We start from the raw sequence: 24,498 nt of genomic DNA, 5'->3' as shown, positions 1-24,498 counted from the left end.
GTGAGATGGGGAAATTATATGTAGGAAAATGTGCATGTTTCTTGACAAGATTAACTTGAACAATGATAAAAAAATTTTTATCCCTTTATATTGTTTCCTTTAAATTCTCATTCCTGAAATGTAATTGTCAAGATCTTGTATATATTTTCAGAGAGAAAAATAATTTAATTAAAAATATAAGAAAAAGGTTACACTTTTTCATGAAAGTAATTCTTTTTTTATTTTACAAAATGTTTTTTTCTCTATTGTCAATATTAATTAATATATAAAAAAAAAAGTTTACATCATTTAAAAGAAGACATTATAAAGTAAACATTTTTCTGTTTTGCCATTTCATTTACAAACTTAAATTGCTATAACAAGAATTTACAATCATTCATTGACAAACTTGTTTTATGATATTTATAACTGAAAAATACTTTCCTAAGATAAAGTACTTTAACTTGTTGGGAAGTCTATTCTTAGGAATTGGATAGATGAAAGACAAGATCAGATATGGAAACCTTAGGGACAGGAGGCCCCAATTAACTACAAGATGTGTCCTGAAAGTACCATTTTGGAAAAAATGGTACTTACTTTCAGGACACATAAAAATCTTTTTTCAAAACAAAATTTATTTTTACATGAAAGAGCATGTCGGAAATTATTTTTCTACATAGTTACCACCATTGTTCAGACATTTGTCATATCGGGAAACCAACTTGTCTATACCCTCTTCAAAGAAAGATGCCGCNTCTTTTAAATGAGATGACTATTTAATAATTATTAAATATTAACTATTAAACTATTATTATTATTAAATAATTAGTTTAACATTTTTTTCGTAAATTCCATGTTACGGAATTTTAAATTCTACTGACCTGAAGACACAAATCTAGATGCAACCAATCATGATATAAACATTTAAATCAGATAAATATTTTCTGTTATCACACATAAATACACTTAACTCTCAATGTTATCAATATATTTCTAGTAAACTGTGATATATCAAATGTACCAAATAAAGTCAAATTTAATGATAACAATACTGTATTTAATTTTATATAACTATATTTAATTTTCAAATAAATTATTTAAAATAAAAATAAAATTAAAAATTTTTAGATTATGTCAATAGCTAATTGAATTTTATTTTAAAAATATTCAAGTTGTACATTATACAGTAGAATATATTTGTGGTAATCATGGATACTTTACTTATAACAATTGTGCATTATCCTTTCCTCATAATATATGTTAGAGAGATGAAATAACTTAATTAAATAAAATTTACAAAAACTGAAATTTCAAATTTAATGTAATTTTAAAGGTAAAAATGAAAAATAGCAAAAGCTGTAAACCAATGTTCTCTAACAAGGAGAGTCAGACGTTTGTATCTCCGATTTGAACAAAACTTGGCTAGCACATTGCCCTAAACACAAAGATCCTTACCAAAATAATATGATCCACATCTCAAGCATTTTCAAAAAACAGACCTCTGAAAATTGAGTATTTAGCTTATAAACCTTTATAAGGTTCACTTCTTGTAATTACAATAGTAGAGGACATAAGACAATTGACAAAACAGCTGCATGATGTAGGTTTGAGCCTTCTTGCTTTTAGTTTTTTTTTGCGTTTTTAAATGCGTAACAAAATTATTTTATTCTTTTACTGTATCATTAGCATTATTATTACTATTGTTATTCCTCATACTTAAAGCTTATAAAAGAGATTTTAAAAAACCTATTTTGCTAAATATGAAATAACAAGTCTGTAGATTTAACTCTTTTATGTCATTAAATAAAATTTTTACTTCTTCATATTAATTTTCAGACAGGGTTATATTGTTATATTTGAAGTGTAACAAATGAGTGCATGAGGAAATTGTCCATAACATTAACAATTAAAAAAAAAAAAAATGCTGCAACTATGTTACACTATCTTCATATCAGACTTGTCTTATTCGTCCATCCGCAGTAACATCTGAATCTTATTCGCTTTATGTTGATATAGTATGTAATCAGGAGCAAAAATATTTGAAAATAAATATAAAAAAACAAATATTTTATTTCATGTCAGAGACCTTGTTTCACTAAACAGGAAATGGTGACATTTTTCAATCTCTTGTATTATGAAATTTAAACGTAACGAATAACAATGGTAATAATAATGTTAATGATACAGTAAAATAATAAAATAATTTTGTTACACATCCAAAAAAAAAAAAAAACAAAGTGTGAAGATGCAAACCTACATCACATAAGTTGATGTAGGTTTGTATCTTCTGCCTGCCTAGTGTCTTATGCACTCAGCTATCACAATTACAAGGATAAAATGGAAGTTCCAAAGACTTATAAGCTAAACACTCAATTTTCAGATGACCATTTTTCAGAAACACCTGAGTAGTGCATCCTATTATTTGGACAAGGAGCTGTTTGTGTTTAGGGCTACATGCTCACCAAGTTTCGTTCAAATTGGAGACACAAACATCTAGCCCACAACTTAATGTAAAAAAGTTACAGTATTAAAGTGGATGTACTAACAGTTTACTGTCTTAAAAATTACTTCATTGTGAGTCAAAAAAGAAAAATGAAAGTTAGGTAAATGAGGTAATTGCCTCTTCATTATTTGAGCAAAGGACTGTTTCAAAGTATCACAAAATGGATCTTTATTTCATTTGGAGGGATATTAGTTTCCCTATTTTGCACTAAATTAGGTATTTGTGCAATTTTCTATTTCTATTTATAAATCTGAAATTAAATTTTTAATAAATAATTTCTTTTGATATTTAAATTCCTTCCTATGATGTAAAATAATAAGGACAATTTCACCATTCACAAAGCGGAGGAAGAGATGTGGTGGTGACATGACATGTTGTCAGTTTAAAAAATGTCAAAGATACCAAAGTCAAAACTGAAGGAGCTAGTAAATAATTTTAAAGACAAACAAATTATGACTAGTGAACTGCAAACTGTGCAACATTACATAAATTTGGATGAAAATCATCTCTCTTTAGGGATCAAGCAGTATATTATATATGCAAAACATATTGCCAACAGGGAAAGAAAGAATGAAAAGTGAAGAGAGTTTTATTTTGGCATTATTAAATTATGCAATTTTAACAATTTAAATTAATTCGACAGCTTTAACAATGTCAGGGATTGCTCTTAAAGAAGGTAAATCATCCAGCATTCAAAAATTTTTCTAGAAAGTATACAAGCATTCAATCCCTGACCAAAGAACAAGTTATGTGTAGCTTGCATATGAAGCAACTTTCAGGAAATAGTAGGAAACAACATAGATTTTTTTTTATTTTGGATGAAACAACCAATATGCTACAAAAATATCAGCTGAACATTTTCATCAGTCCATTAATAGGAGAGCCAATACAATTCATGCTGTTAAGAGTTCACAAACTAGAAAAGACAAATTCCACAACTGTTATGCAGACCTTCAATGATGCATGTGCCAAATTATGGAATTTGCCATTCTGCATGAAAAGATTAGTCTACTTGTAACAAACTAGACACCATATGTGCCAAGTGCATGTTCAAATATAAAATTGATGAATCCAAATCTAAGATATGTTGCTTGTCCTGCCCAATGCCTTAAAAGGGTGTGTGAAGCAATTTGGACAGAATTTTCTTGGGCTAATGATTTTGTTTTGGAAATAAAACAGGCTTTGATTAAATGTCCTGTGACTGTACATCTATATAGAGATATAATTACCTTACCACTCCTAGAACACCCTGTAATAACCAGATAGAACATTTGGATTCAAATGGGATTTGTTTTTATGCCAAAAATTTCTCATCCATGGCAGCACTTATTGATAAACTGGAAGAAAAGTCTTCAGTGGCCACAATGAAACTCAAGAGTCTGTTGAAACAAGAAGACATGTTAAAGAAACTCTACATTTTTCATTTATACAAGTTCCTGTGCAGTTCAGTTTCTAAGCATGAGGAAAGCAAACAGTGTACTGAAAACTAGTGAGATATTTTTAAACATGCAAAAACCAATTGGATGGATTTGCTTTAGAGAAAATTGAGCATCCCCTGAGCAAAAATCCAGATACAGTAGAACCTCGAAAACTCGGCCTAATGTGGACCGAAGGGTGGCCGAGTTTGTGAAAATGCCGGGTTATCGGGAATGGGGTTAAAAAAGGATAAGTATGCGTGTTTCCTCAGAAAAGAGTGTACTGTACTTGTATGTATTGTTTGCTAGAGAATACAACAGAGAATAAACTGCTCAAATACCCTTAAACAAAGGAAAAGTACGTACTTTATGAAAGCATAGAGCCTTTACTACATGAAAACGAAAATTAATGAATACACTGTGTACAGTAATTTACCTGATAAGACAGACCTCATAAAAATACTTTATGAGAGCTTTTATACTTTTATAAAGCTGTCTATAATGAAAATTAATTAACTAAGGATCTTTTGCCCTGCCAGGGTGTGGCCGAGTTATCCGGAGTGCCGGGTTATCGAGAGCCGAGTTTTCGAGGTTCTACTGTATTCAAAATATAATTCCTAAATCTCTTCAGTCATAAAGCCTGGAGTTTTAGTGAAAACCAAATATACTCCTCTCACATTTGATGGTGTTGAGAAATTGTTCAAATTCAATGATTCACTTTCTTTGCACCATCTGCAATTGATCACAGAGAATGTAGAACTACTATGTGTTTACAAATACAATGTTTTGCTGTTTGTAAACTATGAAACTGATGGACCAGATTCTGAAAGTGACTGACTAGTTTCAATTTTTCTACCATTTTTCTCCAGTTTTGTGTTCTCTAAGTATACTTTTATGTACAATAAAACAATAGTTTTACTTTCATATGTTTTTAGGAGTAGTTTTTTTGGCATTTTCTTTATGAAAACTCATCACTTTTTTAACCCTATTTTTAAAGAAAATTTGCTCCTCAACTTTCCAAGTTTACTAACGACAATAAACTTCATATACACTTCAGCTAAGTATGTAATTGTATATTATATAATGTCTTTTGACAAATACTACAGTCAGTAACAGCTATAGCAAATTTGAATTTTCATATGTAAATCTATCTGTGTGGTAAAATATATTGTGTGACATTAAACACTCTTGATTTCAATCAGCTTACAAAAAAGAAAGTTAATGAAGTTTTATCATTCATTTAAAAATTTCATTTTAATATTTGTAACATTCAAATTAAATAATATTAATAAGAGCAATTCTTCTTTCATGTTAACAAAATATAATTCCTAAATCACAGTATCAAAATCAATAATACTTAATTAATAAATTATATCACTAAATTCTTATATTAAATTACAGTAATTCTGAGTTTTAAAGAATAAACCAAATTAGTACTGAAAATTTATACTAACCTCCAATTTCAGAGCTGTTTTGTCATAAGCATTTGGCACTCGAGCTTGTTTAACTCTTGCTAGAGCTGGAAGTTTTCTCTAATAAAAATTGTAACATATTTAATTATTATAATGATGAAAATTATTAGAAAAATAGAATTAATAATTATGGCTATCATTTGATCTGAATAATTGTTAATTTGAACTTGCTTAATTTAACTTAATTTAAACTCCATTTAGTTCGAAGCACTTGCAATTCCCAGATGCCTTATCGGCAATTCCTAATGTTTTTGTTCATTTAGTTTGAACTCACTTTTCTCCATTAATTCAAAGTGACGTGACAACTGAATTTACCATTAACCACGATATGGCACTTGTACACTATAAGTTTGCATATCACAAACCCGAAGAATGAGATGGTTACACGGACATTATAAAATTCCTGTACATCTAGTTAAAATGGTAAAGCGGTATATAAAAAATACACAAGATTATGGGTATTAACAAAATGAAGTCTTACTGTTAATTATATTCCTTTCTCCTATCAGAGACGATGAATGTATGTTGCTAAGTTCAATTCAGATACAGTACTTTTGTTGGTACATTTACGTTGGTACAAACTTTCATAAAATTTTTGCACAAAATTCTTTAGTATAGTCTGTTCCACTTTTTGGTTGAACTTGGATTTAGCACTATCAGGCAGTCAGAAACACTACCTGATAGTGCTAAGTTTAAGTTCAACCAAAAGGTGGAACAGATTATACTAGAGAATTTTGTGCAAAAATTTTATGAAAGTTTGTACCAACGTAAATGTACCAACAAAAGTACTGTATCTGAATTGAACTTAGCAACATACATTCATCGTCTCTGATAGGAGAAAGGAATATAATTAACAGTAAGACTTCATTTTGTTAATACCCATAATCTTGTGTATTTTTTATATACCGCTTTACCATTTTAACTAGATGTACAGGAATTTTATAATGTCCGTGTAACCATCTCATTCTTCGGGTTTGTGATATGCAAACTTATAGTGTACAAGTGCCATATCGTGGTTAATGATATGTGTAAGTTACATACATATATTTTATATTGTTTGTGCAATTTACTTGTAAAATATAATATTGAAATACCGTATAAATAATGATGGAAAAGAAGCCATGTGATTGATTATTAACATGATCTTGTGTTTAACACTCTTAATAAAATTTATGTGTTTTTTGAATTTTTAAAATAATTTCTTTTAACCTGTGTTATATTAAAAGTATAACAATAGTATACTATGATATGTTTGTGATAAAAAATAAAAACAGATCGATTCTAGCCCAATTAGGAACTGAAAATCAAAAATTTAAAAATGCTTTTTACCAAAATTTTTGGCACGATATATAGCAACGATGGTCTGTAGAACAGTGTAAAAATCCATACAGATATTTGTTTAAAAAACATTACCCCTAAATTTTGAAATCAGATAATACAAAGTCCCATTTTCAAGGTCCTGAGCATTTCAAATTAAGCAGGGACAATGGTATATGAAATATTTGTTATAGACATACACCATTTTGCATAAAGATAAAGCTCATAATTTGTCTTATTTTTTTTTCAAATATTAAGAAACAAACAGAAAATTATTATTTTTCAAATCAAGATTGGATAATTTATTTACAAAGTTATTCAAGTTCAAAAAATTTGTTTCAAAATTATATATATATATAAACATATTTATTTATAGACTAAAATAAATTAGGATTTGAAAAATTAGAAAGATTTTTCAAAATTTACAAGATGACTACTAACTTAAAACCTATTACAAAGTGTAATCTGACATCTTGTAAATGTAACGAATTGTTTCAATTGAAGCAGATGAAACTAATGTAATGAATCAAAGTGCTCTGCATAAGGAAGTTATCAACTAATCTTTTATAATTGCAAAATGTAAGTATTTCTAACATACTTAAAAATGATAATGTAAATAAAAATATCTGGTACATTTATAAAAAAAAAACAGTACTAGAAAAGATGTGAAGATATGGAGAGTTGTTGTGACAAGAAACATGATTATATCAAGGAAAAAAATATAAACATGTAATTATTGCAATCATGTAAGAAAATTATGGATCCAGTAAATGACCTATATGACTTATTAAAGATTTTTATTGGCAAAAGATTGATTAATAACAATACTGCTTGTAAGAACAAGAAAATGATATAGAAATTGATAGACCTACTAAAAAAATGAAGAGGCTGTAATTAAAAAGGATATTAAAACTTTAAACTTTGTCAAAGTTGAATCACTATGATAAATTGACTGAATATTACGTACCTCCAAAACCTTTAACCGATGTGAATAAATTTAAAGGTTTCGGAGGTACGTAATATTTAGTAAACTCCAGTGTGTAGTTGTACGTTATTATAAATTGACTGATTAGGACCTAGATTTATAAGAAATTTAAAAATATAATGACTCACTTAAAGAATTTAATGACTCATTTTCACAACTGTCACACTTTTTAGAATCAAATTTAATAAAAAAAAAAACCCAAGACAGGAAAACATCTTGTTTGTTTTTTATTATTATTACATTTGAACCACTAGAGAATCAGTTTATAGTAACTAAATAAATAAAAATTTGGGGAAGATTTTTCAGAGAATGAATTTAATTTTAAAGTATTTTTTGATAAATAAAATTTTCAAGAGTTTTATTAGGTTTATGTAAATCTTGAGTTGGAAAATAAATTACAATACATCACAAATATAACAATAGAAATATATACTTAAATAATAAATTATTGTTAATTGAATTTATTGCAAAGATAATATGATCATTTATTGTTCAAACTTTTAACTACTGTAAATTCAAATCACATCATTTTCCTGTATTTAAAATTATACAGTACTTCCTTCATTGTTAGCATTAAAGATCATGATATAATGATCTTTGTTTATATGAGTAGTTATATTTACATAATTCTTTACACAAAAGATACATGGCGACCGCCAATTATAAAAATAAGCCAAACAAAACAAAATACTTAGTATTTTCCTGATATTCATACTATAAAATTCAGGTCACAAAAATAACCACATGTTGAAAAAAATAAATGTATTATTTTATATAGATTCTAAAACAAAACTTAAAATTGTAAAATTAAATCCAAGTTCTTGACATACACATGAAAACACAAAGATTAATATATTTTCAGGCAAGCATTAATAGCTGAATTCAATTACAGTTGATAAATTAGAAAAAATTTATTTATTTTTTTAATAAATAACTACATACCTAATTAAAATAAACAATAATTTATTTGTACAGATATTTTTACTAAAACCATTACACAAATTCATCAAAAACTATATATATACTGTATATCAAACACAGAGTATACAAAAGAATACATTAAGCATTACAATTACTCTTAATTGATGTAATGACAAAGACAAGTGTCACCAAAATCAACTTATCAATAAAAATTAATATAGCTATTTTATTCACATTTTGCTTTCTTAAAGAATTTTTAATAAATTTAACTTTATGGTGAATGAAATATTTGAAATTTTCTACTTGATTTTCTCTTTCATGTATTATTAATACAGAGAAAACCGCTTACAATACATAAAAAATAAAATCATAACATTTCATAAATCATAAAAGATAACATTTAATAATATTTATTCTATTTTAGTTTTTAAGATAAACATCAGTAAAATAAAATGTAATTAAAATAAATAATTAATGCAAAGAATATAAATGAAACAAATACTAGATGCTATTAAAACATGAATGCAACATAATAAGAACTTTTTAGAAATTCTAATACTTTTATTTTGCAATGGTATAATTAATAGAACTTTGTTTTTGATATCATTTACTTCTCAATGTAAATATATTTCCTAAAAAAATTATAAAATGTACATAAATGAGCTTTCTTTATTAAATGAGTAATATAAATTACTACTAATTGAGGAAACCAAATCATTAATGAAACCTTTACAACTCACTACAAGTCATAATCAGCACTCAAACATGGAAAACAAATAAGAATTAGAACATTTTAAATGTTTGTATACTCATTTAGTTGTGGCACCAAGTTTTATTCTGGATTCTTTCTTTATGACTATAATAAGGGTTTGATGGTAATCATTGATTTAATAATTCTCACACACAAAATTAATCTACATAAATTTGCATATTTAACAGTTTTGCAGTTATTAAAAATAAAACTTTGTTTCTTATTATTATAATTAATAGTGCTGAGAAGGAGATAAATAATAAACTTTGTTTCTATAATTAGAATATATTTAAAATATACAATATTTAGTAATTAATTTTTGGGGTCAAATCTATTACAAGAATGTAAAAGAATATAAAAACAAAATTCAATGTTTGTGGTGGTTGATTGATCTGTTTTCTTTCATCTACCAGTTGATTCATGTATTATTTGCCATTCAACTTATAAGTGCTTACAATACAAATATAATGTTTAAACCATCAAGATATTTGTACTGATAGTGCATAATGTTCTTTGATAATATCAGAATTAATCACAAGAACTTTGTTCCACAAATGTGAGACAATGAATAAGAAATTCTGAATTGTTTAGTTTAAAAGAATTCACGAAATAAGACTTGAATTTCAGAAGAAAATAAGATAGTTCTTGCCTGCATAATAATGCCTAACATAAATAATCTGCTATTCTCTCCCCTACTACTATTATATTTTTTCTAAAGTCAAATCATCAATCAAAACAAAAAATGCAATTTGAACATTATATTTAGTAAGGAACTGATGATAGCAAATTAGTTTTTATACTTCTAACAATTATGTGAGATGGGGAAATTATATGTAGGAAAATGTGCATGTTTCTTGACAAGATTAACTTGAACAATGATAAAAAAATTTTTATCCCTTTATATTGTTTCCTTTAAATTCTCATTCCTGAAATGTAATTGTCAAGATCTTGTATATATTTTCAGAGAGAAAAATAATTTAATTAAAAATATAAGAAAAAGGTTACACTTTTTCATGAAAGTAATTCTTTTTTTATTTTACAAAATGTTTTTTTCTCTATTGTCAATATTAATTAATATATAAAAAAAAAAGTTTACATCATTTAAAAGAAGACATTATAAAGTAAACATTTTTCTGTTTTGCCATTTCATTTACAAACTTAAATTGCTATAACAAGAATTTACAATCATTCATTGACAAACTTGTTTTATGATATTTATAACTGAAAAATACTTTCCTAAGATAAAGTACTTTAACTTGTTGGGAAGTCTATTCTTAGGAATTGGATAGATGAAAGACAAGATCAGATATGGAAACCTTAGGGACAGGAGGCCCCAATTAACTACAAGATGTGTCCTGAAAGTAAGTACCATTTTGGAAAAAATGGTACTTACTTTCAGGACACATAAAAAATCTTTTTTCAAAACAAAATTTATTTTTACATGAAAGAGCATGTCGGAAATTATTTTTCTACATAGTTACCACCATTGTTCAGACATTTGTCATATCGGGAAACCAACTTGTCTATACCCTCTTCAAAGAAAGATGCCGCCAGTGAAGACAGCCACTGCTGAACATTGGTTGTTGCATGTTCATCGCTGGCAAAGCGCCTCCCTCCAAAATCACGCTTCAAGTTCAAGAACAAAGTCTGCAGGTGTGAGGTCAGGGCTGTATGGTGGGTGATCGAACTGCTTCCAACCGAATTATTGAATAAGGTTTTGAGTGACACCAGCAGTATGGGGACGTGCGTTGTCATGAAGCAACACAATGCCTTTACTGAGATTTCCACGTCTTTTGTTTTGAATTGCACGGTGAAGTTTTCGCAATGTTTCACAGTATCATTCCACATTGATGGTTTCACCTCTGGGAAGGATGTCATCAAGCAGAATGCCATGTCTGTCCCAGAACACAGTGCACATGATTTTTCATGCTGACAACGTTGTTTTGAATTTGTGTCTCGTGGGGGACCATGAGTGCCTCCACTCCATCGACTGTTGTTTTGATTCTGGAGTGACATGACAAACCCAAGTTTCATCACCGGTAACTATTTTGTTTAGGAAATCTTTACCCTCCCTCTTCACTGTATCGGGTAAGAAATGTCAAAGCACTTCCAAGTCGCTTCATTTTGTGGACATCTATAAACATTTTGGGAACCCAACGGGGACAAAATTTGCGATAATTTAAGCGATTTGTGACAATCTCATGCAAAACAGTTTTTGAAATTTGTGGAAACTCATCACAAAGCAATCTTATTGTGAACTGTGTGTTTTCAAGAATTTTCTCATTCACTTTTGCAACCAAACCATTATTGACAACAGAAGGCCGGCCACTCCGTGCTTCGTCATGAACATTGGTGCGTCCAGCATTGAATTGTTGAACCCACTTTCTCACCATTCCATCACTCATTACATTTTCACCATAAATCTCTATAAGTTGACAATGAATTTCAACTGGCTTAACATTCTTTGCATTCAAAAATCGTATTACAGAACGCACTTCACAGTCGGTGGGATCAGCAATCGTCTTAAACATTTTGAACGCTCACTAACACGTGGAAAAACAACACAATCTGGCTGTAATGGCGTCACCAGACTGACAATCAATTAGAGAGACGTGTGTGCACAGGCGCTGAACTGCGTTACTAATGCTGCAGTGGTGATAGAACGAAATGGTACAGTAGACCCCCCTATAATGCGGGTTTCAATAACGTAGATTCCTGGAGTAATAAAAAACGTAGATTCCTATGACGCGGCGAAAAATTGCGTCAGTATTCATACAAAGACGCTAAAAGGGATGCGTAAAACATCATCGCNGTTTTCGAGGTTCTACTGTATTCAAAATATAATTCCTAAATCTCTTCAGTCATAAAGCCTGGAGTTTTAGTGAAAACCAAATATACTCCTCTCACATTTGATGGTGTTGAGAAATTGTTCAAATTCAATGATTCACTTTCTTTGCACCATCTGCAATTGATCACAGAGAATGTAGAACTACTATGTGTTTACAAATACAATGTTTTGCTGTTTGTAAACTATGAAACTGATGGACCAGATTCTGAAAGTGACTGACTAGTTTCAATTTTTCTACCATTTTTCTCCAGTTTTGTGTTCTCTAAGTATACTTTTATGTACAATAAAACAATAGTTTTACTTTCATATGTTTTTAGGAGTAGTTTTTTTGGCATTTTCTTTATGAAAACTCATCACTTTTTTAACCCTATTTTTAAAGAAAATTTGCTCCTCAACTTTCCAAGTTTACTAACGACAATAAACTTCATATACACTTCAGCTAAGTATGTAATTGTATATTATATAATGTCTTTTGACAAATACTACAGTCAGTAACAGCTATAGCAAATTTGAATTTTCATATGTAAATCTATCTGTGTGGTAAAATATATTGTGTGACATTAAACACTCTTGATTTCAATCAGCTTACAAAAAAGAAAGTTAATGAAGTTTTATCATTCATTTAAAAATTTCATTTTAATATTTGTAACATTCAAATTAAATAATATTAATAAGAGCAATTCTTCTTTCATGTTAACAAAATATAATTCCTAAATCACAGTATCAAAATCAATAATACTTAATTAATAAATTATATCACTAAATTCTTATATTAAATTACAGTAATTCTGAGTTTTAAAGAATAAACCAAATTAGTACTGAAAATTTATACTAACCTCCAATTTCAGAGCTGTTTTGTCATAAGCATTTGGCACTCGAGCTTGTTTAACTCTTGCTAGAGCTGGAAGTTTTCTCTAATAAAAATTGTAACATATTTAATTATTATAATGATGAAAATTATTAGAAAAATAGAATTAATAATTATGGCTATCATTTGATCTGAATAATTGTTAATTTGAACTTGCTTAATTTAACTTAATTTAAAACTCCATTTAGTTCGAAGCACTTGCAATTCCCAGATGCCTTATCGGCAATTCCTAATGTTTTTGTTCATTTAGTTTGAACTCACTTTTCTCCATTAATTCAAAGTGACGTGACAACTGAATTTACCATTAACCACGATATGGCACTTGTACACTATAAGTTTGCATATCACAAACCCGAAGAATGAGATGGTTACACGGACATTATAAAATTCCTGTACATCTAGTTAAAATGGTAAAGCGGTATATAAAAAATACACAAGATTATGGGTATTAACAAAATGAAGTCTTACTGTTAATTATATTCCTTTCTCCTATCAGAGACGATGAATGTATGTTGCTAAGTTCAATTCAGATACAGTACTTTTGTTGGTACATTTACGTTGGTACAAACTTTCATAAAATTTTTGCACAAAATTCTCTAGTATAATCTGTTCCACCTTTTGGTTGAACTTAAACTTAGCACTATCAGGTAGTGTTTCTGACTGCCTGATAGTGCTAAATCCAAGTTCAACCAAAAAGTGGAACAGACTATACTAAAGAATTTTGTGCAAAAATTTTATGAAAGTTTGTACCAACGTAAATGTACCAACAAAAGTACTGTATCTGAATTGAACTTAGCAACATACATTCATCGTCTCTGATAGGAGAAAGGAATATAATTAACAGTAAGACTTCATTTTGTTAATACCCATAATCTTGTGTATTTTTTATATACCGCTTTACCATTTTAACTAGATGTACAGGAATTTTATAATGTCCGTGTAACCATCTCATTCTTCGGGTTTGTGATATGCAAACTTATAGTGTACAAGTGCCATATCGTGGTTAATGATATGTGTAAGTTACATACATATATTTTATATTGTTTGTGCAATTTACTTGTAAAATATAATATTGAAATACCGTATAAATAATGATGGAAAAGAAGCCATGTGATTGATTATTAACATGATCTTGTGTTTAACACTCTTAATAAAATTTATGTGTTTTTTGAATTTTTAAAATAATTTCTTTTAACCTGTGTTATATTAAAAGTATAACAATTGTATACTATGATATGTTTGTGATAAAAAATAAAAACAGATCGATTCTAGCCCAATTAGGAACTGAAAATCAAAAATTTAAAAATGCTTTTTACCAAAATTTTTGGCACGATATATAGCAACGATGGTCTGTAGAACAGTGTAAAAATCCATACAGATATTTGTTTAAAAAACATTACCCCTAAATTTTGAAATCAGATAATACAAAGTCCCATTTTCAAGGTCCTGAGCATTTCAAATTAAGCAGGGACAATGGTATATGAAATATTTGTTATAGACATACACCATTTTGCATAAAGATAAAGCTCATAATTTGTCTTATTTTTTTTTCAAATATTAAGAAACAAACAGAAAATTATTATTTTTCAAATCAAGATTGGATAATTTATTTACAAAGTTATTCAAGTTCAAAAAATTTGTTTCAAAATTATATATATATATAAACATATTTATTTATAGACTAAAATAAATTAGGATTTGAAAAATTAGAAAGATTTTTCAAAATTTACAAGATGACTACTAACTTAAAACCTATTACAAAGTGTAATCTGACATCTTGTAAATGTAACGAATTGTTTCAATTGAAGCAGATGAAACTAATGTAATGAATCAAAGTGCTCTGCATAAGGAAGTTATCAACTAATCTTTTATAATTGCAAAATGTAAGTATTTCTAACATACTTAAAAATGATAATGTAAATAAAAATATCTGGTACATTTATAAAAAAAAAACAGTACTAGAAAAGATGTGAAGATATGGAGAGTTGTTGTGACAAGAAACATGATTATATCAAGGAAAAAAATATAAACATGTAATTATTGCAATCATGTAAGAAAATTATGGATCCAGTAAATGACCTATATGACTTATTAAAGATTTTTATTGGCAAAAGATTGATTAATAACAATACTGCTTGTAAGAACAAGAAAATGATATAGAAATTGATAGACCTACTAAAAAAATGAAGAGGCTGTAATTAAAAAGGATATTAAAACTTTAAACTTTGTCAAAGTTGAATCACTATGATAAATTGACTGAATATTACGTACCTCCAAAACCTTTAACCGATGTGAATAAATTTAAAGGTTTCGGAGGTACGTAATATTTAGTAAACTCCAGTGTGTAGTTGTACGTTATTATAAATTGACTGATTAGGACCTAGATTTATAAGAAATTTAAAAATATAATGACTCACTTAAAGAATTTAATGACTCATTTTCACAACTGTCACACTTTTTAGAATCAAATTTAATAAAAAAAAAAACCCAAGACAGGAAAACATCTTGTTTGTTTTTTATTATTATTACATTTGAACCACTAGAGAATCAGTTTATAGTAACTAAATAAATAAAAATTTGGGGANTGTCCGGATCCGTAGCATAACGAGCCAGTGCAGTAGATAATCTTTCGTGCTGTATGTCAGCCCTGTGTTCCTTTATTCTGACACCTAACGAGCGTTTAGTGGAGCCAATGTATAATAATTCTTCATTACAGCAATGATCACTCAAAGGGATGACATATACTCCCGATAGCATGTGATTGTTGGGGCCATCCTTATCATTACAGAGTATATTATATACCGTAGGACATCTGTATGTGATGTTGATGTTTTTCTTTTTGGCAATCTCAGAGCACAGGTTCTGTAAACACGGGTTGTAAGTTACAGGAACTCTGTCTTTAGGATCTGGTCTTTCGTCATTCTGCAATGCATCTTGTGCGGATATTTGTGCTTTCAAACTTTGCATTCCATCGAATGATTTTTTCACCTGAGGAAGAACCGTAATTAGGTTTGAAAACGTTTGTGGGAACTTTTTATCTTGATTTTATTCAATATCGCACCGTAAAGGTTTGTAGTTGTTTATTTTTGCTATAACACGATGTTGTTGAGAAGTTTGATTATAGTAGTGATGCCGGCTACTCCTTACTCTAGAATGCTCGTTAAGCTAATCAAGGCTAGAGCAAAGTTTGAGTTTTTGAAGGAATGCAAAAGAATGGGAATCCTACCAATGTCGTTTCATCGTATTAGGCTACCACCGGGGAATGAGCCTCTCCTTAGTAAGGTAAAAGAAATGTGTTTAAACAGGGCCATTCGGGTCACGAGGAAGAAAGTTTATTCTTTCTTAGCAGATCTAATTGATATTGAAACGGAGTTATACAATCAGCATCCGGATGTGTTGGCACATGAGAATGCCAGCTTAATACCATACTATGATAAGCTAAATAGTAAATGGACTGAGCATTACCAACAAAAAATCCGATGGATTTTAAGATTTCAAGTGCCTAAACAACATACACACCCGACTTTCCCTTTTGTGGTTTGGGATGACATCCAGTTGCCGAATTTCGTCAAGGAGGCATTTGAGTACAGCCCAAATTTCGCACCTCCACCTCCCACTAGGAGTTTAGGTTTCGTCCCGGATATAGAATCTCTCCTCAAGGGCCTTCCGGACAGAACAAAGGAGTACTACCGATGGATGGCTGTAAACAGAATTTTAAGAGCTAAAACATCTTCTGCAGCAATGAATATACGAATGAAGTTACTACGTGCCCGCAGATGGATGAGTAGAAATGGGATCACACTCATCAGGGCTGACAAGGCTAAAACTATGGTTGTCATGAGGCAAGAGACTTACGATCGCCTATTAATGGATTACATCAACGTTACGAGATGTGAAAGGGTGAATAACAAGGCAATGGAGAAATTACACGCAAAGGTTAAAAGATTCAGCATCAGTAAGTTGGCGAAAAGATTGAAACTTAGGAACGTTGTAATGGACTCACCCGATACACCCAAACTTTTTGGGTTTGCGAAAACGCATAAGTCGGGACAACAGATTTGACCAATGGTTGATAAAACTAGAGCACCAACCCATAAGTTAGAAAAGCTCACGCATTCTTTGATTTCTCCTTACTTGCAAGACTACCTCTATACAGTGAATAGCAGTGAACAACTCCTAACATACCTCAAGCAGGTCAACACCCCTCCACAATTCCTTACTGTATTCGATTTTAAGTCCCTATACCCATCGATTCTTCTTCTTCCTACATTTTGTGCCCTCAGGGATCTCTTATTCAGAATAGTTGATGATGCTAACCTACAGCAACAAGTCTTAGAGATGTTGCACCTCTTATGCTACAACTCGTTATTTCAATTCAAAGGCACAACGTACATGCAATCTAGGGGTGTACCGATGGGGAGCCCTGTTGCAGGAGACTTATGCGAATTAGTAATACGTCAACTAGAAGAAAGAATCCTCCCCATCCATCTCTCTAACATCATATTATACAGGAGATATATAGATGACATCCTCATTTTATGGAACGTTAAGCCTGATGTATCAGCTTTCTTAGAATCGGTCAATGACAACAGATACGGTTTAACTCTAGAGCTGGATCAAGCACATGACACACATGTTCATTTTCTGGATATTAGCATTTATGTGGATGGAACGATGATCCGCACGGAGGTATACAGGAAACCTATTGCGGAACTGCTATACATACCAATAGGATCATGTGATCCTTTCCGATATAAAATGGCAGCGTTCAACACATTAATTAAAAGAGCCTATACTCATTCATCAACGACGGCTGCTCTAAAATCCGAGCTTAGAACCATATCCAATATAGCGAAACGCCATGATTATCACAACCTTGTGAATAACTTATTCAGGAAACTAAGTCATATCCAAATATCCGCACAAGATGCATTGCAGAATGACGAAAGACCAGATCCTAAAGACAGAGTTCCTGTAACTTACAACCCATGTTTACAGAACCTGTACTCCGAGATTGCCAAAAAGAAAAACATCAGCATCACATACAGGAGATGTCCTACGGTATATAATATACTCCGTAATGATAAGGATGGCCCCAACAATCACATGCTATCGGGGGTATATGTCATCCCTTTGAGTGATCATTGCTGTAATGAAGAATTATTATACATTGGCTCCACTAAACGCTCGTTAGGTGTCAGAATAAAGGAACACAGGGCTGACATACAGCACGAAAGATTATCTACTGCACTGGCTCGTTATGCTACGGATCCGGACATCGATCTAAGATTTAGCAAAGCTAGGATCATCTACACCACACCTCATACCGAGCATCTAAGATGGATCGAAGCGATTTATATATATAAAATGGCCATGACAACAAGTGTATTAACTGTAAGGATGAAGTGTCTCTATCCCTAGTGTGGCAGTCGCTTATATATGACGGAGAGAACATGCTATATAAATAAAAGCTTTTACATCAGAATACGCATGCCCATTGATGACGACAGATGTGAAATTCTTGGATTTCGATGAACGAATCTCTTTCAAACTTTGCATTCCATCGAATGATTTTTTCACCTGAGGAAGAACCGTAATTAGGTTCGAAAATGTTTGTGGGAACTTTTTATCTTGATTTTATTCAATATCGCACCGTAAAGGTTTGTAGTTGTTTATTTTTTCTAATACAGTACTGTAATTTTATACATTTCTTGTGAAAGAAACATTTCTTATTCAATGGCGATTAAAATTATTTATATCAATGATGTCTCCAAAGTTCAACGAAGTTTTCGCAGAAAAATAACATCTGAAATCACAGCCGCAGTTTGCTGCGCTGTTCTGCGACGAAAACAAGCTTGAGCAACGGTGATGTCGAATGGTGCACTCTCAGTAAGTAATCCTACAATTTTTTGTTTATAGCATAGTTTATACGGATTATTTCCAAAAAAATTATACGTATTTTGGAAATGTTAAGTCGAATTAGTCTTGAATTGATTAATTTTATGGAAGAAAACCTTTCAAACAGCCGTAGTCCATAAACTTCACACGTGTCAAATACGTGAGCCAATCACAGCCCAAGGATTCCTACAACGCAAAATTCGTATAACGAGGAACATATATTCGCATTATAAGGGGATCTACTGTACTTACTTTCCGGACACACCTCGTATATAAGAACTTCCAATGCAAACCGTAAGTCATGTTATTTCAATTCAATTTCCTCTGAAAGGTGTTAGATAGCCAGCATGACTCTATTGTTAAAGATGTACAGGGGCAAGCCACTACTAATTTGAGGTAAAGAGCATATATTTTAAGTTAAATAAATTAAAAATATTAAAAATTGCATTGTGACAATATTACAATAAATAATTGCTCATTTTGCTTAGTGTTAAGTTATAGAGGTAAAAATTAGGTTACGNATTCCATCGAATGATTTTTTCACCTGAGGAAGAACCGTAATTAGGTTCGAAAATGTTTGTGGGAACTTTTTATCTTGATTTTATTCAATATCGCACCGTAAAGGTTTGTAGTTGTTTATTTTTTCTAATACAGTACTGTAATTTTATACATTTCTTGTGAAAGAAACATTTCTTATTCAATGGCGATTAAAATTATTTATATCAATGATGTCTCCAAAGTTCAACGAAGTTTTCGCAGAAAAATAACATCTGAAATCACAGCCGCAGTTTGCTGCGCTGTTCTGCGACGAAAACAAGCTTGAGCAACGGTGATGTCGAATGGTGCACTCTCAGTAAGTAATCCTACAATTTTTTGTTTATAGCATAGTTTATACGGATTATTTCCAAAAAAATTATACGTATTTTGGAAATGTTAAGTCGAATTAGTCTAGAATTGATTAATTTTATGGAAGAAAACCTTTCAAACAGCCGTAGTCCATAAACTTCACATGTGTCAAATACGTGAGCCAATCACAGCCCAAGGATTCCTACAACGCAAAATTCGTATAACGAGGAACATATATTCGCATTATAAGGGGATCTACTGTACTTACTTTCCGGACACACCTCGTATATAAGAACTTCCAATGCAAACCGTAAGTCATGTTATTTCAATTCAATTTCCTCTGAAAGGTGTTAGATAGCCAGCATGACTCTATTGTTAAAGATGTACAGGGGCAAGCCACTACTAATTTGAGGTAAAGAGCATATATTTTAAGTTAAATAAATTAAAAATATTAAAAATTGCAGTTTGGCATTGTGACAATATTACAATAAATAATTGCTCATTTTGTATTGAAATAATCAAACATCATTACTACACCCAATATGTTTAAAGCTATACACCAACCAAAGCTGAATATTATCAGGCTAGAAACAGTTATAATACTTTCTATTTAAATGCATATAATGTAATAACCATCAATGGTTATATCGTTAGCTTATATATGCTGGAAGAGGAGATTGGACTGAAGGTCCGGGTAGTGTAACTCGCAACACATCTGCACGGTAAGCAGGAGTTGCAGGTTTAAGTCCAGCTTCGGGTGGATTTTTTCTTCCAGTAATTCTAAAATTATTTAAATTATTTAATTAAATTATAATTATTAAATTTATCAAGAGATAGCACCTAACACCTAACTCTAATGCCAAATTGTTTTTTAAATTATTAGTATTATAGCCGTTTCTATCCCAATAATATTTGGCTTTGGTTGGTGTATTGTATTGAAAAAATTAGTCTAGAATTAGTCGCTAAATTTGCATTTAATGTAATAAGTCATCCTAGCAAATTCATATTAAGTGTATTTATTTAGTGATCAATATAACTGTATCAATCAAATCAATATCATGTTTACAGTTGGCCTATGGTATGTATCAAAGAATTGATAAGTAGAGGCTGTTTTGTTATAAAGTCAGTCAAGTCATAATTTGTTACCTCAAAATCAGTGTCGATCGAGTATTTTAACTCAGGACTGTATTGTATATTTTAATTTTTTTTAATTTTTAGAAATATAGTAGCTTTTTATTAATTTTAAATAAATAACTGATCCCATTGAATAACTTACTATTAAATTTTCAATAAAGTTATTGTTACCACCCCCTAGCAATAATCCTGTGAAAAGTTGCCACTCTACAGTAAGTCTATGGGGCCACATTTAGGCCCTAATTGGCTATTACATTTCTTGTTTATATGCACATAAAAATTTGATTGTAATTTCTATTAGGAGTGACTTTACTTCAACAAATGAGTGGTTTTCACATAACAGTTCAAGGCTGCCTTCAGGCCATATAATGTAAACAAAGGGTAAATATTGCAATTGTTAACATCTTTTAGGTCTATTTTCACTAATTTTCAAGTTAGGCTACTTTATTTAGAGGAGAAAGTATCTTTTCAAAAACATCCAGTTGTAAATTTTACCATGAGCACATCACTTCAGATTGATTATGTAATCACGGCAAAAAATTAATTACTTGCTTAATATAGTCGATTATAGTAATATTTGTTCGTATATTATATAAACAGAATGTAATATTCAATTTTCAAAGCAAAAAATTTGAAAACCTAGCTTAACCTAAATTCCATGAACCCATCCACCCTGTGGTTAAGCAGGAAGTGTGAAACTTGACACTATAAACAACTAATTACTTTTGACCCCAGCAGCCAGAAGTTTCAGGTTTGTTTTGTTTGAAAGAAAACAGATTCTACTATGTTTAGAAACAATGGAAATGAATTGGAACCTTTGATGTTGGAGGTACCAGATTCCATGACTTTGCTGTTACATCTTCATCACAGTGTTACACATTTAGTTTGGTTAGCCAATCGTGTCCAATATTCAATATAGGTTTGTGCTGCCAGTTACACCACCCAGACCTCCAAGTGATTCCAAATATATGACAGAAAAACAGAGATGACAGTGGGAATTTATAGGTCTACAATCTTTTCAAATTGCAGCCCAAAAATACATTTCAAAAAAGCCAACTACAATTAAATTATAAATTTAAAATGGTTATTATTCATATTTTTCATAATTTATTATTATTGAAAGTGGTATAAGTCCATTTGTACCTAAAAAAATCATTTATTTTCTTTAACAATTTTATTAATTATTATCACATGATAAAATTTAACAAGTTTATAGTTTTAAAAACATTACCCAAATTTATTAATGTTTATCAATATTTTTCAGTTGATTCAAATGCAAACCCTTAAATATTTCAATGTATGAATAAATGGATTTATACCACTTTCATTTATAATAGCTAAATTATAAAAATATAATAAAAAAAGTAAAAAAGGAGTAAATTGTATATTGAATTGCAAATTTAGATACTAAACTTTTTACATATTACTTATAATTGAAGAATTGAAAGTCAAGTGCATCTAATCTATAAAATTAATGATGTGACAGAAAAAGGTTTTGTAGGATACTGAATATATTTAAACAAAAAGAAGGTGTATATAATCAGCAGCAGTTACAAGTGACTCTAGCAGAAACTCAAAAACATAATCCATCTGACATAAATTTAAAGCTTTGAATAAGTAAATCATCATCTTTCAGAAGTAAATAATTTATCATGAGAATTTTTTGACAAACTTTTGATTAATGAAGAATTTCTTTGTAAAATAAAGATTAAAAAATTTAGTACATACCTTACTTAAAAACTGTACAATATTAAAGATAAAATATTAAAAAAATTTTTTTGAAAACTTTTGAATGTCCATTTACAATCACCAGAATACAATTAACACTAGTAGAGTCTCCTCCTGTACTCATATAAATTGTTTAAAAGTTCCTGTTACATTAGATACATTGGTACCTTGTACTTTCAATTTAATTCATTCCAGCAGGCCATTCAAGCTCTGAAATGTTCAATGTCAAACAATTTTTTCCATTGGAAATAATGGAAAGTGAATTAATCCATTCCCACACCCTAAATAATATCATTTGATAAAATTAAAACAGCAAATACACATAATTTAAAGTAAAGATAACACAATTAAATGTTAAATATAGGACACTTCTGTGTTGCAGCATTATTAACAGTGATTTGTTAAATTTCTGATATACTCACAAGCAGTGATGACATTCGAAATATTTAACAAAGGGTTCGCTAACAGAAAACTTTTCCTTTAACAATTTTTTTTTTCGCTCAAATAGTGCATCGGAAGGCTCTAGTTTAGTAGTGTTACAGAGTATAATACGTATATTTTAATATTTTTAAAAGAATCAAACCATTGAGAAATGTTACATATGTTTAACAAGGTTCGGAAAACTTTGAAAATGTTAACAACGGGTTCGGCCGAACCTGTGCGAACCCGCTGAATATCACCACTGCTCACAAGTACTTTCAACAGTTTACAACCGTCATCTTCAGGCGAAATCGAATACCTTTATTGTCGAGTTGATAGCTTTTAACGGATTTTTCAAATTACGTAATGCACGTGGTTGGAATATAGAACAAAACATTAAAATTGAATAATTAAATATTTTTAAAAAAACATGCTGTAATAACGTAAACTCTTTTTTTTTTGTAAGTTTGTTTCGTCCGATGGTTCTTTTCAGTTTTTAATACTTGTAGACATAATTCGCCCATGTAGGGATCACCATTTATTTGTTTTCTGCGTTTAAGACAATACATTTTCGGCGACCGACCTTTCTTTCTAGGCTACTAGCCGCCAAAATATTTTAAAAAGTCCATTTAAAAATACACAAAAAACTTCCAATTAAAAATACAAAATTTTCTAAAATCGGAACTGGTGATTTACAAACGTCTTTCCTTTTTTACCATCTGTATCCTTTGGGTGTTTCAGCCTTTTATCCACAGAGAAGTGAGCGCTGGAAAATGTAGATCAAAAAGCTTCCCCCTGGTGACGACACTTTGTAGTCATAATTTGTAAGTTTGTTTCGTCCGATGGTTCTTTTCAGTTTTTAATACTTGTAGACATAATTCGCCCATGTAGGGATCACCATTTATTTGTATGGTAGTGGTATAAAATTAGAACAGAAAATTATAACTTGGATTGTTTAAATAAAGTTATCCATAGCTGTGGTATTTCCAATGTCGGCACATTACATGGCAATGCAGCGGATATGTAAAGGTTGTCCCATATGAATACAGTCGATCCCCCTATAACGTGCGTTCCTATAATGGAAATTCCTATAACGTAGCGAAAAAATTGCAGCAACATTCGTTTAAAGGAGCTCCTAAAACATCATCGCCGACTCATTTCGCGACAATATTGATAGAATCTGGACCAATAGTGCATGAGCAGCCGAACTACTTTCCTCCACCCTGCGCCACGCTACGGAGCGGCTAAATTGAGTTTGCTATCGCCTGTACAGTATTATATATAAATTAGGTACTGTACATATAATTATATATTAATTATATATAAATTAGGTACTGTATATATAATTATATATTAACTTATTGTAACTTTATTATAATTAAATATATAATTTCCGCTGTCTAGCATGGCGCC

At 30.2% G+C, this 24,498-nt stretch overlaps 1 protein-coding gene across 1 annotated transcript in view; it reads right to left on the bottom strand.

Moving 5' to 3' along the window:
• The window catches only part of LOC111613068 (adapter molecule Crk-like), a gene marked incomplete at its 5' end in the record, with an annotated part of 51,110 nt that overhangs the window by 13,917 nt on the left and 12,695 nt on the right, over positions 1 to 24,498 (bottom strand). The window contains 3 exons of the mRNA XM_023354370.1: positions 1,479 to 1,486; positions 5,352 to 5,429; positions 13,028 to 13,105. Of these exons, the coding sequence (XP_023210138.1) occupies positions 1,479 to 1,486; positions 5,352 to 5,429; positions 13,028 to 13,105 (164 nt within the window). The remainder of the gene's footprint in view (positions 1 to 1,478; positions 1,487 to 5,351; positions 5,430 to 13,027; positions 13,106 to 24,498) is intronic.

This window comes from Centruroides sculpturatus, unplaced genomic scaffold, assembly GCF_000671375.1.
Source record: "Centruroides sculpturatus isolate CEXI.00-Female unplaced genomic scaffold, Cexi_2.0 scaffold1626, whole genome shotgun sequence".
In the NCBI taxonomy this organism is placed as follows: Eukaryota; Metazoa; Arthropoda; class Arachnida; order Scorpiones; family Buthidae; genus Centruroides; species Centruroides sculpturatus.
This window is presented reverse-complemented; position numbering and strand designations above follow the sequence as displayed.